This window comes from Epargyreus clarus, unplaced genomic scaffold (genome assembly GCF_041222505.1).
Source record: "Epargyreus clarus isolate Ecla_fem2 unplaced genomic scaffold, WU_Ecla_fem_2.2 ptg000023l, whole genome shotgun sequence".
Taxonomy (NCBI): domain Eukaryota; kingdom Metazoa; phylum Arthropoda; class Insecta; order Lepidoptera; family Hesperiidae; genus Epargyreus; species Epargyreus clarus.
This window is the reverse complement of record NW_027332230.1, coordinates 736,982-754,677: the sequence shown is the minus strand read 5'-3', so window position 1 is coordinate 754,677 and position 17,696 is coordinate 736,982. Positions and strand designations below refer to the sequence as shown.

The following is a 17,696-nucleotide window of genomic DNA, read 5'->3' as shown; positions in this document are numbered from 1 at the left end:
TAAAGGAGGTAGAACCCTCTGTGGTTCGGCTCCAGCGGCATCACCGCCACAGCTATTTCTGCCTAGTAACAACCGTATTAAGCGCTGCTGTGTTCTGGATTGAAGGGTGTGGTAAAGGACACACTTCTCCAGCTTAGTCTTCAGGTATAGCGGCGCCTCTGTGGCCGACCTCAGGAATGTAATACTATCTAGGGTTAATTATAAATGTTCATTGGCGGCAATAGCCTGTGGTATGTAGCGTTACTTATTTAAATGTACGATGCATAGTTGTAAAACACATTGCATGTGTCGTTAAGCTAAGCCTTTAGTTATAATACAACCTCTGCTAAGAGAATACGTGTGTCTTATTTACACCTCCCACGTCATTCCACAGGCCTCTTACTATCAGGTAGACTGCTTGCTCGTCTGCTACTCCCGTATAATAAACAAGGTTACAATTCTGTCACTCACCCTCGCGTCGTAGACCCGCGTGAGCGCGTCGTAGCGGATGGAGCCGAGGAAGATGACGGCCTGCGCGGCGCCGCCCCGCCCGCGCGCCACCAGCTCCACGCACACCATCTCCCCGTCGCGCACCACGATGTCGCAGAACACCTGCCAGCCATACAAACATTTATTTGTTTTTTTTTTTTTTTACACAAACAAAGCTATCATTACAAGTCCTTTCCAAAGTGATAGTGTGGTTCCTTAATTTTTAACAAAATAGCACAGTACATACAGTGTCGTTTTGTTAATTTAATTCAGAGAGCAAGAGAATATATCAGTTAAATCTGCAATGAGTTTAAAGTACGCGAGGAGCATAACACTCACTTGTTATACTCTACACAACTTTATACTACATACTGCTTTACAGTAACGTTTCTTGGTTTATTTGCAAAGTAAAACCTATAAAGTTGTCCCACACAGGGAAATACTCTAAATTAATTTTGTGTCAATTTAAGCGTTTTCTGCTGTTATGATCTTCCAACTCGCGCCGGTTATTTCTTTATCAATCAAGATCTCGATAACTAGATCGTATAATATATGACAAATTACGTATACCTCAGAAGATTTTTCATTATACCGATATTACGTAGAGGTACACGTGGAAGTAAAGTTTACGGCATTGATAAAACTTGAGTAATTTTCTTCATATTGAAGAGAATAGGGAGGTGTCGTCTAGTGTTTGTACTTTGTAGTGAAAGATAAAACGTAAACATAAAATTTTTACTCGTATCTTCAACTGATAACTTTAACTTCTTATCGGTAAAATGCCGAATAAGTACCGGCGCCGGTACGTTCACGGATTCGAAAAGTATTGAATGATTTGAAATTTATGCGAAGCAAGCTTGAATAGTAGTTATATCTCAGTTGTAGTAGACGGAGAAATAAGATGAATTGTATGTAATAAATAAAGTCCCGTAGATTAAGTAATGTTAAATCTGTTTTACAATAGTATAACACAAGTGTTGTTCCAGGTTTGTCACTGTGGAAACAGTCGACGATCTAGGAAGCATTCAAATATCAATATAATCATTACAATTGCAAAGCGACGGCTGAAGCGTTATCGAGCCCGCCGCTATCGGCTGCAAATATGCGCTTAATCTTGATCCGCGATAACGATAACTGATAACAGCACTAAATAAATATCTTATCGAGACGTCTCCCATACAGTGAAAACATTTGTCATATTTAAATATAACAAAGAGATATTTTCTTGTAAACAAAAATACATAAATATTCGTGATGCGTTAGTTTTTGTCCAATTATTTAGACATTATTAAATCGAGTCATTGTTGGAATTATTCATAAATGCAATTCATCGATGACCTGTAATTATCAAAATATTCCTCCTTCTAAACGTTTTTCCTTCATCTTTGTCAGCAGCAAATTATGTTTGACACGAAATTATGAGTATCCGGCTACAGTCCAAATAGTAAATTGGCAAGTGCAATGTTTACTTGGCGTTCAGCGCGGTGGTGATAAGGCGACGTCACGGCTAATTATAGTTGACCGACGTGGGGAGCGCGCGACGTCACCAGTGATTCAACCGCTGACTACAGAGTTTTCCCGGAAAACAACATCGTCTCTCGGTGATCATTTTAAGATATGCTGACAAATTTTACAATTAATTTAATTACCTACTAGCAATCCAAAAACGATAGTTGATTATCTAATTTCTAATATAAATTTGTCAATAACCAAAGTAATAAATGTAAAAATTCGTTCTTAAATAATAGACTGGTTAGAAAAAGATGTTGATAAGTAATTGTTATTGTTAACAATACTAGATCAACAGTAGGTAGTCTTTTTAACACAGAACTTTTACAAATGTAATTTGTTGTAGAAACGTGATAGAAGGCAGTCCTGCATCTGTCCTTGCCTCAGATAAACAATGCTTCATAAACACGCTCAGATAAACTGTTGTTTATACTTTATGACTTACGCCGTGGTAAAATTTATTAAATAACTTTTCAAAATTGATTTCTCTTGGTCTTTGTATATCGGTTTTTCGCTAGTATGAAGTTTTACTTTCCAATTGTATCGAACGGATGGAATTGGGGTGAAAGTAAACAAAAGAAAAAATATGATTGTCGATGAAAGCTCTCCGCAACATCAGATATCGCCGTTTTATTTGTCAGCAAAATACGAAATTTCATTCGGGGAACGACGACAATGTAACTAATAATATAAAAGTAGTAGTGTTTTAAATTAAAATGCATGACTAGCATCTAGTTCAAAGAGGCCACATTACACGAGAAGCAGCCATGTCGCCTTGAACAAAGTACTTTGCTCAAGAATAGCCAAATGTTTGTGTTTAGGAATTTAGGTACGTGGGGAAATCGCGCGCAGAACTCGTTGTGGAGTTCATTAACTAAACATACGGAGCTACACAATATTCGAGTGTAACACAAGCAGCTTCCTTCTAATATAAACACTAAACTTCATCAAATCCACTGCTTTTTCCATATAATGCCTATTTAACTCGAATTCGAAAATATAAAGCACACCAAAAGTGCAACCAAAACATCATTTCATTGCAGGAAATTATATTAAAATATATGTGTGCGCATGCATTCATTCCCTTCTTTGGAATAGTAATTCTTTTCTCATGATTTCATTTCCATAAGATGCATTTATAATTATAAAAATATTAAGATTACTATTGATAGAGTATATCAATACATTCAACGAGAGCATGACATAAAAACTTCGGCTCCCCGGCCAAAACGTGCAAGTCTACTGGATGCACTCCAATACGATAAAATGCTTGGAGTTTTATAAACAATGTTCGACCTAATTCTCTGTGCTCAGCAACAGAACAACACTGAAGGGACGCTGATCTCTATTAGTTGCCTCCTCTACTGCGAACCGTACTGCTGAGAATTTGTGTGGATGTCCCTCTATGCGCTATTACTGGGCATGGGTCATTCTCCATTCCTCATTCTCCGGGTTTGGGAAAAGTCTGCAGCATATTCCATCACACTGATGTTGTGAATACAGGTGCTTAAGGCTGAGCCGAGTTAACTTTGAATTCAGCTACAGGTTTCATACCCTCGAAATAATTTCTTTCTGTCAAAAACGAAAATAATATTATTAAAAATGGTATATTTCTATTGATTGTCGTTATCTTAGATTTGTTATAATTACCTATCTTATTATTGTGCGATAAAACGATTCAAGTGCCATGACCGTACCTAATACTAAGTTGCTCACAAATTACAATACCTATCTACGTCTTCTGTTAGCACATCCTTATCTACGTCTGCCAACTGCCAGCTATCTCATACGTGGTTGCCGATACGCAGGTATTTAGTTAAGACATACTTATGAAATATAACATAATTTAATGTTCTTCCACAATTTTCGTTGTTAATATACATTATGGACACACATACTTACCAACATGAATCTAGAAAAATCTTTTTCCCCATGCCCATAATAACTTGTTAAATATTTACTTTTGTTAGCAGAACTTCACAAATAGTCGTTCGCACAAAGTTAATTTATAAATAATAATTAGCATGTGTCAAAGTTCGCACTGTGAACGTACCTACTAACGATAGCTAACTACGTAGGTACTCATCGCTATGTACATACATAATGAACAGTACGAAGTAAGAACCAACTTAGTGTTCCCAGAATTTATCTAGACACGTTCTGAGAACTTCAACATATAATCAGTAAACATCTTACTTAAATATTTCTGTTATAACATTTACAGATACCTTCGTATTATAATAATGTCTACCTATAGTATAATAGAATATCTTGCATTTCCATTCCTTGACTTGAACCCAATGAACTTCAGCGTAAAATAGACGGTTAATTGCACCGCGCAACCTCTAATTAACATAGATAATCGTTCTAATCACACCATTAAGTGATTGTTGGTATATTTCTCCTTCATTTCATAAAATAGTTTGAGCGTACAATAACAACTTAATTTATCCCTATCAATACCGTTTGGCATTAATTTATGAAAACGTAAATTTTCCTCTAGTCTCTATTAATATATCCGTGATAATATTTAACTAATAGGGGCGCAATAGTTCCTTACTTACGTGTCCTGGGTCGATTCTAACATTAATAATTGAACAATTGCTTGCACCACATTAACCTCTGACTCAAGTTAATCATTAGTTAACTATAAACGGCCAGCGTTCTCACATATAATGCCGTTTCCACCGAGCGGACAATAATAACATAATTACATTTATACTACAGAAACATATATTTTAGTTAGCCTTCTTATTACGTATGTAAATACATATATGATGTTACCATGGTATGGTGACGTTCTCTCTATGAAGACATAAGAAAAAATGTGCGCATCTTTATACTTTATAATCATAAAAACTAACTAAAACCATAGCCATTTTGGATATCAATTCTAATATAACCGAATTGTACAACTTTATCATATTAAACATATTATTCAAATGAATAGGTATAATTATTTTCGTTAACAATAACAAGACGATATAACAGTGACTAATAAATAGCTCTGTATGTTTATTGAATAATTTAGACAATAATAATATATAACAACCGCGAGTAAAACGAGTGGCAATTGTAGAATAGTTTAGTATTATTGTTGTAGTGGTGTAATCCGTATTAACGAGAATTGTGGAGTAGTTTAGTATTATCGGAGTAGTAGTGTAATCCGTATTAGCATTAGCCACATGTTGTGAACATCGCTCCGGTTGCACAACCTATCCTCATCGCGTTACGATATGACTCAGGGAGGAATAACCGCTTTAACAATAATCATGTATGTAGTGCGACAATATTCGCTGAACCAATTACATAAAGGAAGGAAACATCGTTAATTCATCTCTCCGATTGAGAAGTATTAGGCCATAGTGCTCCGCGCTACATAACTCCTGTTTGTTCAGAATCTGTAAAAGCGATTTTATTGCATTTTATGTATTTGAACCTCCATCATCGATGAAAGACCGAAATTCAAATAAGGCAATCGCAGATTTATCAATTTACTCTCATCATTTAGCCACTAGCAAACCTCGAGACCTTAAAGTGCCTTAATGAACCGGCGCGCTAATTTAGGTGTTGAGTTTTGAAAAGCCCCGGTCTAGTGGCGGTTAGTGAAGGCACTCTGCGGTCGCGGGCGCCACTCAGGGGCCGCGCCGCCACCGACCTACCACCTCAAATGATGTTTACAATGTAAAAGGAACTAATCTCACTGACTAAGTAAGAGTTAATCATCATGTGAAGGTTCTCATAATTTATTTTGATTCTCATAAATCATAATGTATTACCCACCTAGCGCCCATCGCATGAGCATTATAGCAAGAACTGACTTAAAGTGTAAATATAACTTTTGAGAAAAATACGACCCAAAATATGTAAGCATTAAATAAATAAATAAATACTAAATCTGCAATATTGTACATTAATTTACTGATATTTACTATGTATTTAAATCACGAATTAATATTGGTAGTAACACTGCTATACAAGATTCTAAAAATCCAGTTTATATTTTGAATTGTGATGCCAGTATAAAATTATCGCAAGCTATTTTGAAACTTAAAAGGGTTGTTGGAACTTTAATGCAACCGAACAAAACCCAATTAGTTAGCAAACGACTACGCCACACTCGCTTGATACTCTCACAAGTACTCACAACACATCTCTATAAAACAACATTGAAACAATATTACGACATCCTATAAAAGCTTGGATGATTCTCACCAAATACAAATTTCTAAACTGGTTATATCATTAAGTTGTAGGAATGCCTATTTCTGGTTTCACTGAGTATGTATATTTTTCTTGATACAATTAGAAGGCAAACTGGTTTTTGTACATATTTAAAATAAATTCTCACATAACATTATACGAAACATTGATGTAGACCGTGTATGAATAAGCTACAAATAACTTATGTTATTTAGAAGCATTTTATTAGGAAGTTCGGAGTGGATCTGTTTTTGGAACCCCTTGACAACTGAAACATGGATAGCAAGATAGACGACAGAAGGAATATTGTTCTACTTCTCTACCAATTGTTGACTTTAATTCTTGAAATGTCATTTCAAACATTAAACTTTTCAACTATTTATATTTGAGCATAAATTAATCGAAAAAAAACCGATTACCAATCGTTAGAGCTATGTAATTTTATAAAATCTCTCACATTTTTATAAATATGTATATACGGAGAACACAATCATATGAGGCTAGGAGAGAACACCCACACACGAAAAATGACAGTGCGTCTTCTTCTTCTTCTTAGTCGTTCCTTCATGGCTGAAGTTCGTGCCTGCTTTGGAAGCCTTTTATGCAGGTGTGCTGCATATCCAGCCAGTGTGCTCGGTCGTCTGCTTTTCTAAAGCACTCCGTAACAGACATCTTGGTGAGGTATTTGATCTGGTCAGACCACCTAGTTGGTGATCTTCCCCGAGGTATTTTTCCCTCCACTTTCCCAACTACCATGATTTTTTCTAAGCAGTCATCTCCCCGTCGTGCTATATGACCAAAGTAGGACAGAATTCTTTGGAGGCAGGTGGTTGATAGCCTTGTTTTTACTTTCAGTTCTTTTAATACTGAGATGTTGGTTCTTTTTGCTGTCCATGGGATACGAAGCATTCTCCGCCAGCACCACATTTCAAAGGCGTCGATTTTCTGCCTTTCATTTGCTCGCAGTGTCCAAGTGACAGTGACAGTGCGTAGAGCCTCTTAAAATAACAGCATCATCCAGTCAGATGATGGAGAGTGATGACGTTGGAAGGTGACGAGTGTGTAGACGCCCTAAAGGACTGGTGTTGTTGCATGTCAGATGAGACATGAGCCGGGTGGGAGCGGCCCGCGACAATGCGCGCGCGCAAGGTCGCGGTCGGCGGCGCGGACAGGCGCACCGCTCGCTCCGCCCCACGGCTGCTACGCGAGTGACAACACTACCCAACCATATAAACACACGTTCATTGCAATATAAATATTTTCATTTGGTTTAGCTACTATACGTACATATGTACTTTTAAGTATATAACGCGTAAAAACCCAGTTCTTGGTTCAGTTGAAATTTGCATAAGGATAATTGTACTCAATTACATGTTCTTTCTTCCGTATCATCCGTACCGTATTTTTTCTTAGTGATACCTAGGATCGTATTCGATTATGTTAAGACTAAAGATATGTTCAACAAAATAACTAAAAATGTGTATTCACTACACAATATTCACAAATGTTATTCGTGGCAAAAGCGTATACAAAGTGTCGAATCGTTTAGTGACTGAATGACTAAAACATTAATTAAAACATTAATTTTTAACTTAACCAAGGTCTTACTTCGCTCGTCAGATTAACAGAAACGCCTCGACGTCATATCGTTTTTTATCAGCGCTGCACGAAAACAACTCTGAAAGGTACTTAAATGTACAAAGTATTCCTTTGTTAAATGTAAATATCTTCTTAATTACTTTGAAACAAAACATCAAATTGTGATAAAGGCAGTTTTTGTTCCAGTCTTCTATTAGTTACTTGATCTCTAATTCATAAACTTAGCGTTCTAACTAAAATTGCATTTTAACATTATGCTTCAATTGTAACTGACAACTGATCTTAACTGCAAGACATTTTCTACATTTAAATATAGTTTGATTATAATTTTGCCTCCAATCGAATGTAATCCCAAGTGTATTAGGTATATGTCAGTATTCAATGTCATAGCTCGTACACGTAGTCGTATGTACATGATAATAAAAATAAAAACGCAAACGAGACTTTAGACCGTCCTATTGTTACCGCAGATTAAGTTTTTAGTGAGTGACGCATTTCATATTGCGTCATATTTTATCCGCTGGTCAACGATTACTTGGTGACACAGCGATGAACTATGTCAAGAGCAAATCAATCTTTTAATGTACCCATTTTAACGCAAACACTACGAATAGGTAACATTAGCACCAGCTGCCATGCAACGCCATGATACGGCTGTGTAGGTAACGCGAACAATGCATTATTCGAACATCTGCCATGCAACTCGTATACAAATAAAAAGCGTCACGCTATAATTTCGTTCCACAATCTATACACGTAGGCCCCGTTATAACCATGTCTCGTTTTACGTCCTCCTACCGTTTACGTAAAGAGGAGTTTTCTAAATTAGGTAGTTAGTTTAATTCGAGACACATTTCCATCACCGCTACAAATAGTACATCGCGAGATAAAGACATACTCGTCGTAACATCTGGACACTTAGCGATATTACATTTAATAAGGTTTGATCGAAATTTTTTCGCATAAAATCTGTGGAACAAAGTACCTACCATCAACGGATTTCCTCACATGACTAAGAAAATATGGTTACTCAGATGAAATCGTTTCTTCTTACTATACTACTACTAAATTATAATTAGTTAAGCCCTTAAAAGTTTTAGTGTGTTGTGTTGATTGATAGTATAATACAGCTTTTTCTAACACAGGACATTCAATTATGATCTCCTTGTCAAACGAAAATCTTTCTTATTTAGTGATATGCAATTTATTATGACATAATAGTGATTCACAAAAATCTTCTACAACTTATAGACGTATATTAGATATCTAACTTGTACGTTAACTGTGGTAACACGCCAGCAACCCTTTTGTCACAATTTTGAAATACATAATATATTATATGAACTTCCATCTGTTCATTTCACGGGCTTTATAATGAATTTACTTCAAAAGTCTATCCATTGTGATTTTTATAATACTATAATAAACAATATTAATATAATATTACGCTCGAGCTCAAGTTAACTGGGAACGGAGGCCAATTGCACTTATTTGGCAAACGGCTCCCACATTACGGGGTCAAGAGCGTGTTTACTTCGAATTCGCCATTTATATAAAGTATCTATTCGTATTGTTCTGAAAATTGTGTCATATGAATGCAGATAAATCAATTCAAAGTACAGAAAATACTGTTTTAAATACGTTAGGAACGTATTAATGCGAAGATGAAGAAATCTGACGAGGTATCAGAAACATTGAAACCGTAGACATAGAACAAAGGTTGTAGTCATTGTAGTTATCGCGGTGGATTAAATTTCTGTTACCGACTTATTATTAATAATGTACCTATATACAAACTATGATTAAAGAATTGTACTTTAAAATATTAACGCATATTTTATCCCTGTAGATATATTTTTATTACCCTTTCAAGTTAACCATTAAAACTACAAAGCAAACGTTACGTAACTGTTGTAATTAACATCGACCACAACAAAGTAGAATTAATTGACACATGTCATTTTTCCTTATATTGGCTCCATCGGCGAGTACATTTAGTACTTGGTGTTACTTGTATAATGTAATGTAAGCCACACACGCTACGGTCTACGGTACGGTTTACCTGCGCAGGTTTGCCTGTTCAGATCAACTGCGCGTTGGTATCGTGTATGGGGTCGTTCCGGTGTACCGTACGAACGATTGAAGGTTGAAGGTTGAAGACGATGACGCACCGTACGGTTGCACACGAAAAAATTGATTTTTGATCTTGCGCCGGTCTCCTGCACAGGTCTATTCTCACATACAGTCCGGTGCACCTAGGCAAGCATACCAGGTAGACCTCACCGGTGCACCGTGGTGTGTATGGCAGGCATAACGTTATTAGCCTGGCCGGTATCCGTATCCGCATACCCGGCGCGGGCTGAGCTGAGCACTAATGCGGCGGCGCGGCCGTTATCGCTTCCGCTCCACTGAGCACGGTCCGTACTCCGTATCCACTGCTATAAACCATTACTATTACACTACGCTTTCAAATATCGTGTATGTATTTTTACGACTTTATTATTACGAGTATAGAATGAATCAATACTTTTATAATTGGCATGCAAGCACATCCGGTCACTGGGAACCACCTGCATAATAATTGTGTAGCGCGTGCCATATTACTTAAGTAATCTTATAAAATGTGATTATTAAGTAAAGTGTTACTTATTGCAACAACTGTCACATTTTATTAATTAATTATGTCAAAAGGGATCACAATAGATTCAAAATCATAGACGATTGTGAGTTGTGACACATGGCTATTATACCGGATAAAACTGGATCTATTTAATTTAAAACAAGTTAAATTACATCTTGTTAATGTCGGGTTAATATGACATAAAATTGAAAATGTCACCAAGTTACAGACGATACGAAGACAAATAAAAGATTGCTTATTGAGACAAAATATAAATAAGATATTGCTTATTGAGACAAAATATAGTAGCGGATTACAAAGAACATGTTTCACATTACATCAAAGAAACTTTCTTTGTGAACAATTAACTATAAAACAGATTATTGCGTATGTAGTTTTCTTTTATACCAACATTACCACCGCCATAAAAACAGGCCGACCATAGCAAAGCAATCGTAAAGCCGACAAAAACCATACATTAAGTTTTATAACCATAACATATTAACGTAAACATTACACTAAAATTATAGATATTTGGAATTCTTAACGTGGTGGAACCTTCGTAGTACAACCCCGGAAACATCATCGCAACGTCTAGTATGCCTTTTATAAACGGCGTTAAACGCTGCTGTGTTGAGATTTGGAGGGACAATAATCCTAACTGGTGTTGATTACAGATGTTCATAAGTGACAGTAGCCATTTTCTATCAGGTAAACTACAATCTGCATGCTCGTTTGCTATTTGTTTAATATGAACAATAATAGTAGTCATTATTGTAACAGCTTCGTAAATATTACACAACAAATTGCAACACAATAATATATACAAATCCTCCTTGCGAAGCTAACGTTTAGCGAGCGGAGCGCGGTGCGGCCGCTGTACAAAACTACCGACAAATTGTTTTGTTTTATTGTTTCAACAACAATGCCCGTTATGAACCAGTTTTTCACTATCTCACGAAATCTCAGGAGCTTTTGTTCTAAATGCGGCACAGCAAAATATTTTCATATTGAGTTTTTGTATGAGCAAAGTCAATAAGTTCATTTTGGTAAGTATGCTAACTTAAAGATTTTACTAAAAATTAACGCAAGAAAAACGGAATCATAATACTTTTAAAAACAAGCTGTTTCGGGCATAAAATGTTTTAATACAATGTTTCTTTGGTCAGTGGCCAACATTCGACTCCATCACAGATGAAAGCTTGAAATTTACGTAAATTTTGACAATATAGTTACAAAACCCCTAAACTTATAATATCGAACGCAGTTTTCAGAACCAACACAGTAAAAGGGCAAGCAAGTAGGGCATTAGGTATATTTGCGGGGGATCACGTTACCTCGTCGAAGTTGTCGACCATGAAGCAGATGTGGGGATAGGTCATCTCCTCGCCCTCGCCCTTCGTGTCCATCTTGCGCCGCGACGGCGACGCGTACACCTGTCGCACCAACAATACACCACTTAGTTTTATTATGCTACATATTTCAATTAAAAAAATTCCATCTCCTTTTCTACTTCTCGATTTGAAGCAATCTATTATTTACCTGCCAATGAATTTTATACAGTTGCCAAAATACTATACAAATACTACATAACAAAAGATAGGAGCTACAAATTTCCTATCTTCCAAATCCAAATATGCAATAGTTATAACTTAAAAGACATGAAATCAATAAAGCTTTGCATTATGCATTCAAATAGAAATTTATAGCAGAAATTGTAACGTTCAAGAACAGGTGACCTGAATATTAAAAATAACAATACCTTTTGTATGAATTGAACATCGAGTCACAATACATCGCAATAACACTTTACGAAGATACTGTTTATTTAAAACAGCAAGCAATCAACTAGATACAGGACACGGTTAAACAGAAATAGGTCACGCGGTGGTGGCTCCGGGGACGATCCACGACATTTTTATGATACTTACACCACTGATAGATGGTTGATAGATTTGGTGAATTATCTCTTCAAACTGATAACATATGACGACTGACTTACCTGGTTAAGATCAGGAGATAGATCACAGATGGCTAGGACGGTCACGACCGGGTCCACGGACTGATTATATTCTGTGACTACTCTATTACTGTATGGTTTGTACAACATGAAATACCATGCCAGTCAAAACTACTCGTTGGGAGAGTAAATGTTGAGTGCAACCCACTAGGCAATCGCGGCTCTCCCGACGTACAATCTATTTATCGAGTACTTACTCAAACAAGGCGGCTCTTGGGCATAGAATATTGCCATGAACTATATACCCCCACTAATGTAATATGGACGAATTGTTCAATACGACAACTATGTATATAGCTAAATAGTTAAATACTCTTTATAATAGTAGAGGCATTGAGTTATACGACATCATATTCATGATATTTGGTATCTATGAGAAATTAATTCCAGTTATTGAGTAGCTTTTTAATAAATTTAAGACAGGGACCGGCCTATTTGAAACTCGCATGAAATCGCACTCCAGGGCTTGTATATTACAACTACTTAGTTATTGCAGTAAACAGTAAAGACACATTAATTAACCTTATCGCATAAACAGACTATCAGTGTTAATCAATTGTCATCGAACAAAATGAACGAAAAATCGGCCTTGTATTTGTATTCGAACCTTTATAATAAAGTAGAATATAGGTAACCTTGATGAAATGATAGATAGGTATATCCATAAATTATGATGACATAGACAAATTTAGAAATAACCTAGAAATATGGTACCAAAAATATCAATCTAATTAGGTACTGTGCTGTCACCGGATAAAAGTCGAGAGCCGTAACACAGAGGTTTATAATTATTTTTGTTTACATAAAGCAAGAACCTCATTTGTATACGACGATAGTATTATGTTTTGTTCTATAACATTCATTGAACATGAACTGATCAATCAAATTCGGCCAGGTTATAGTAAGCCTCATTAGAGCGAATAGTCTAACAACTTTTCAGTTCGCTGATATGATATAAATATGATGACTATCAGCGTAAAGTTGATATACAAATAGCAATATATACCACATGTAAAGCGCATAGCGCGCCAGAGGACATCATGCCGTTGTGTAAACAACGAGTCACTGACCGAAATTTGATGTGCCAGCTACAATTACACCTTGTAGACACTCGCACGCCCGCACGCCCGCACCAAAACACTGTTGGGAGACTTGAGAACTGTTTTCACGTCAAACAGTATTGTAATATTCACTTTTCGACTGTATATACTGTATTCCACTGGGTTCTTTTGTCAAATATTAAATCTGTAATTATAACGCAATTATCAACTTTTCTGCTCAAATATATAAAATTTAAATTGTTATGTTGAAAACTACTTATTACCTAAAATGGATTTTGTGTTAAACTTAACTAAGTGATTATAATTTAAATTGTACGAAACCAAATCAAAATTAATAATAAGGTGCAATATAGATAATTATAATACAGGGAAGGTGAAATAAATATACATCATATAATATTGTAATAATTACAAATAAAACAATCCTCAAGTGATACCTCATCATGTTAACATCATTCCATGAATATGTTGTTTGGAATAATCAATATGTACATTAATTTATTTATCAAGGGGATCTGAAGATTGGCAAATGACACAAAGACGTGGAAGGATTATCGTGGTCGATCAACGTTATCCGCATGAGAAGATCGCTCAAAGTGGTTCCCACGCGGGAATTAGCGTGGTGACTGGTGCGGGCTGCCTGCCTTGGGGCTCAGATGACAATGGCTACGTAAACGCATAATCGATGTGATCACTCTGGCCAGATATATATAGAAATATAACTGCTCAGTATACAGAATTGTCTGGTAGTCACAGATCTAAATCTAAGATAGAAAATGTATGTAACTTTGTTCTGCAAACGCGATGGGCAAGTCTTTAGTGTAGGTTTATTTGCGACAAAACAGATTTTTCAAGTCGGATGTCGGATGCCCAAAGAGAAGGAGAAAACGTAGCGATAGCCTACGCTGCTTATGAATAATGTTATTCTCTAACGGCTAAGCAATAATCACACTGTCCAAACGTTTAATGGATCGCAGTCACCCGCTCAAGCTACCGTGACTTTGAATTGTTACCAATTATTTGCCTTTTTTGTACCACTTTTTAGTTGCGCCCTTTTACCGTTGTTGTTGTATTGTATTTGGAGATCGAGATTACTATCCGCGAAATAATAATACAGAAGTATGAAAAAGCAAATTTAAAAAATATGTGTAAGACATTTTGTGTTTGACACGTTAAGAGTTTAAGATCCATTGCAATATTTAAACATTTTTTTTTCCTAGAACTACCCTATATGAACGAAATCAAATAAAAAAAAATGAAAAAGTGGAGTTGGCTTTGGTTGGTTGGATTATTTGAGAATTCAGGTATTGAAATAAGTCTGTTGCATAAACGGTATGTACAATGTATATGTACATTGTAGACGTGTATACGCGTGTACTGTTAGTTCCCGAATCACGCGTTTGCAGGAACGTCTGTATTTTTACACGATTACGTATAAATAGGTACGGATATGCTCAACAGTTTGTACCTATTGTATGACGTAAACAATGTAGTGACAACATGTTAATTAAAATGTATTACAGTGTAATATTCAATTAAAGTTAGGTACAAAGAAATGTAATTACATCTAGATATATTATAGTACATCGAGAACATTTAGGTATATTATAAATATCTGTAGCTTATAGGTACTATAGGTGATAGGCATGTAGAAAAGTAGGGTTTTAGTGGAATTTGAGGAACATTAATATAAAAAGCCAGAAGTACCGATGAAAAATTAATGACACTTTTCCACAAACGTTTGAAGGAAAGAATGACATAGAAAAAACAATATACATAAGAACGTATTAAAAAGAAATATACATTAAAACCTTCTGCGCTAACTAAAATAATAAAATAAATTAGTAAATAGTGCGTCGCCTACAGGTACAGATATTTATAATATACCTAGATGTATTCGTACTTTAACCATTTTTAAGTACTCCCGTTTTGCATCCTATTTAGAAGCTTACCTGTTATAAATAGTAGAAGATCCGAAGCTAAGTCGAACTGGACCGAGCTGATAATAGAATGAAACTCATTTTATAATGAAATTAGTACATTGGGTAATACATTAAAAATGGGTTTGCTAAAAAAATCCTGGACAGGATAATTTTAATTATTTTTTGAAAAATTAATTTTCATTTTGCAGACAACCCTATATCAACGTGTTCACAATAAAACAGCGCTTCTACTGATATAAAATTTTATCTATTATCATCATGAGTGAAAGTAGTTGCCAGCGAAATACCTGTTTATACCTAACAACCCAGTAGTTCGTCCACGTAAATAATAGGCAACCCAAAGCCTGCACATTCTGTATGTTTTTATCATTCACTCAGAATAGAATTTTCTTATTATCTTGATGTTGCAAAATTTAATTTTCAATTAAATTTTAATTTTTCAAAAAATTATTAAAATTATCCTGTCCAGGATTTTTTTAGCAAACCCATTTTTAATGTATTACCCAATGTACTAATTTCATTATAAAATGAGTTTCATTCTATTATCAGCTCGGTCCAGTTCGATTTAGCTTCGGATCTTAGACCAAAATGGGTTAAGCGCTTTCCAAGATTAGTACGATAAGGGGAGGAGCCAAAAAAATTGGATTTTCAATATAGTACAATTGGGTACACGCAAAATTCGAGGTTTGTCCATTTTTCTAGGGCGTTAATGCAACAGAAGTAGCGCGACCCAATGACGAATATTTTTACTTTATATATTTTAATTGAATGATGTCATTGCATACATAAATAGTATACAAAAAATATTAATTATAATACGTAGTAGTAGTTCCGGTGTGGTGTGCTCCCTTCGGATTTACGGTAATAAAGTCTATTATTATGTTTAACTATAATTAACTTGGCCCATATCGGCTAAGTTAATACCTACTGCAAAAGCTACATGAAGTAAACATGTTTTCATTACCTACGTCAATTAATTACTTCGTGATTCATACATTCGCTTTATTGGTAATCAGTGTTAATTTAAACTAATGTTGTACCATTATATTCCTAGAACTATACAAAAATACAGATCTTTCATAACTTTCGGCATAAATACATAATATGTTGTCCAGGCTCAATAAATATCATATTTTAACAATTGCCTTATGTAGCTATATGCAATATACATTATTCGTCTGTACTAATTACTATATCGCCTAGAACACTTCCACGTCACTGTTCACTGACATATCTGTTACTGATACACTGACATTGCGTGATGTCTTTAATACTTGATATTGTAAAGTTAGGTCATTATTACTCTTCTCTTTTCGGTTATTTTTAAATATTCTAATAGGTAAGAGCATAGCTATGTCTGTGCATGCTAATACAAAGATTTTAATCCATTATGAGTAAACAAAACAACGAGTACAACCTTATTCTCATTGAAGGATCATGTAAACAAAACAATTATTCACGAGTTTTGTTGCTACAATCATAACTAATTTAATATCGGCAACATCGAACAAATATCATCCAGCGAATTTAGTCCAGTAACTTCCATTTGACAATTTATTTCATCGTTATCCGTGACACGCGTGACAAGTTAATTGCTCTCATGTCCCTTAATTGTTTTATTGTGGATTTCGGTGACCGTAGTGGCTAATTTCAACGTAACCGATTTGCAAAATAAAAGTATAGATTTGATGTGCATTTTATTATGCGTATTTGCGTATAGGTTTCGCGACCTTAAATTAGGTACATTTTACTTTATTGTAAGTCAGATGCAATTTAGTATCATATTAATTAAATTTACACGTATTCTGTACTAACATCTGCATGGTCTTATAAATTTCACAAAGGAAGCATCGCGTTAGGGAAATATGAATTAGTGCGAGGCGAGCCTCCGCCAAGGCGGTGAATCACGCGGGGACAGGGGCCGCCAGCCCTTCACCACTATCCAGGCCCTGCAGTTTGCAATAAAATTAATCCGCCACTACGTAGGTATATAATAGAAATAGTAGATATATTAAATCTCGTGTATTAAGTAAATTCACTCAATATCAAGCAAAAACTGATTTATGGATGTAGGTTCTTAAGAATGAGTAATTGCAGTTACGTTATTATATTTTACTAGCTAACCCGGCAAACGTTGTGTTGCCATATAAATTAAAAAAATGTAAAGGGTAAACAACCCTTATCACTTAGGGGTGTGAAAAATAGATAGTAGCCGATTCGCAGACCTACTGAATATGCATATAAAATTTAATGAAAATCGGTAAAACCGTTTC

The 17,696-nt window shown here is 35.5% G+C and overlaps 2 protein-coding genes across 4 annotated transcripts in view; one reads left to right on the top strand and one right to left on the bottom strand.

Annotated features, from left to right (window-relative positions):
- Window positions 1–17,696, bottom strand: part of LOC140751467 (uncharacterized) — a 52,758-nt gene that overhangs the window by 19,281 nt on the left and 15,781 nt on the right. For both annotated transcript variants that reach the window (XM_073085332.1, XM_073085331.1), the window contains 2 exons: window positions 11,737–11,835; window positions 451–591 (listed from right to left, as the gene is read on the bottom strand). In XM_073085332.1, coding sequence (XP_072941433.1) covers window positions 451–591; window positions 11,737–11,835 — 240 coding nt within the window. The remainder of the gene's footprint in view (window positions 1–450; window positions 592–11,736; window positions 11,836–17,696) is intronic.
- LOC140751468 (phosphatidylcholine:ceramide cholinephosphotransferase 2) overlaps window positions 1–17,696 on the top strand; it is a 118,785-nt gene that overhangs the window by 88,961 nt on the left and 12,128 nt on the right. The gene's annotated exons all lie outside the window — the stretch shown is intronic.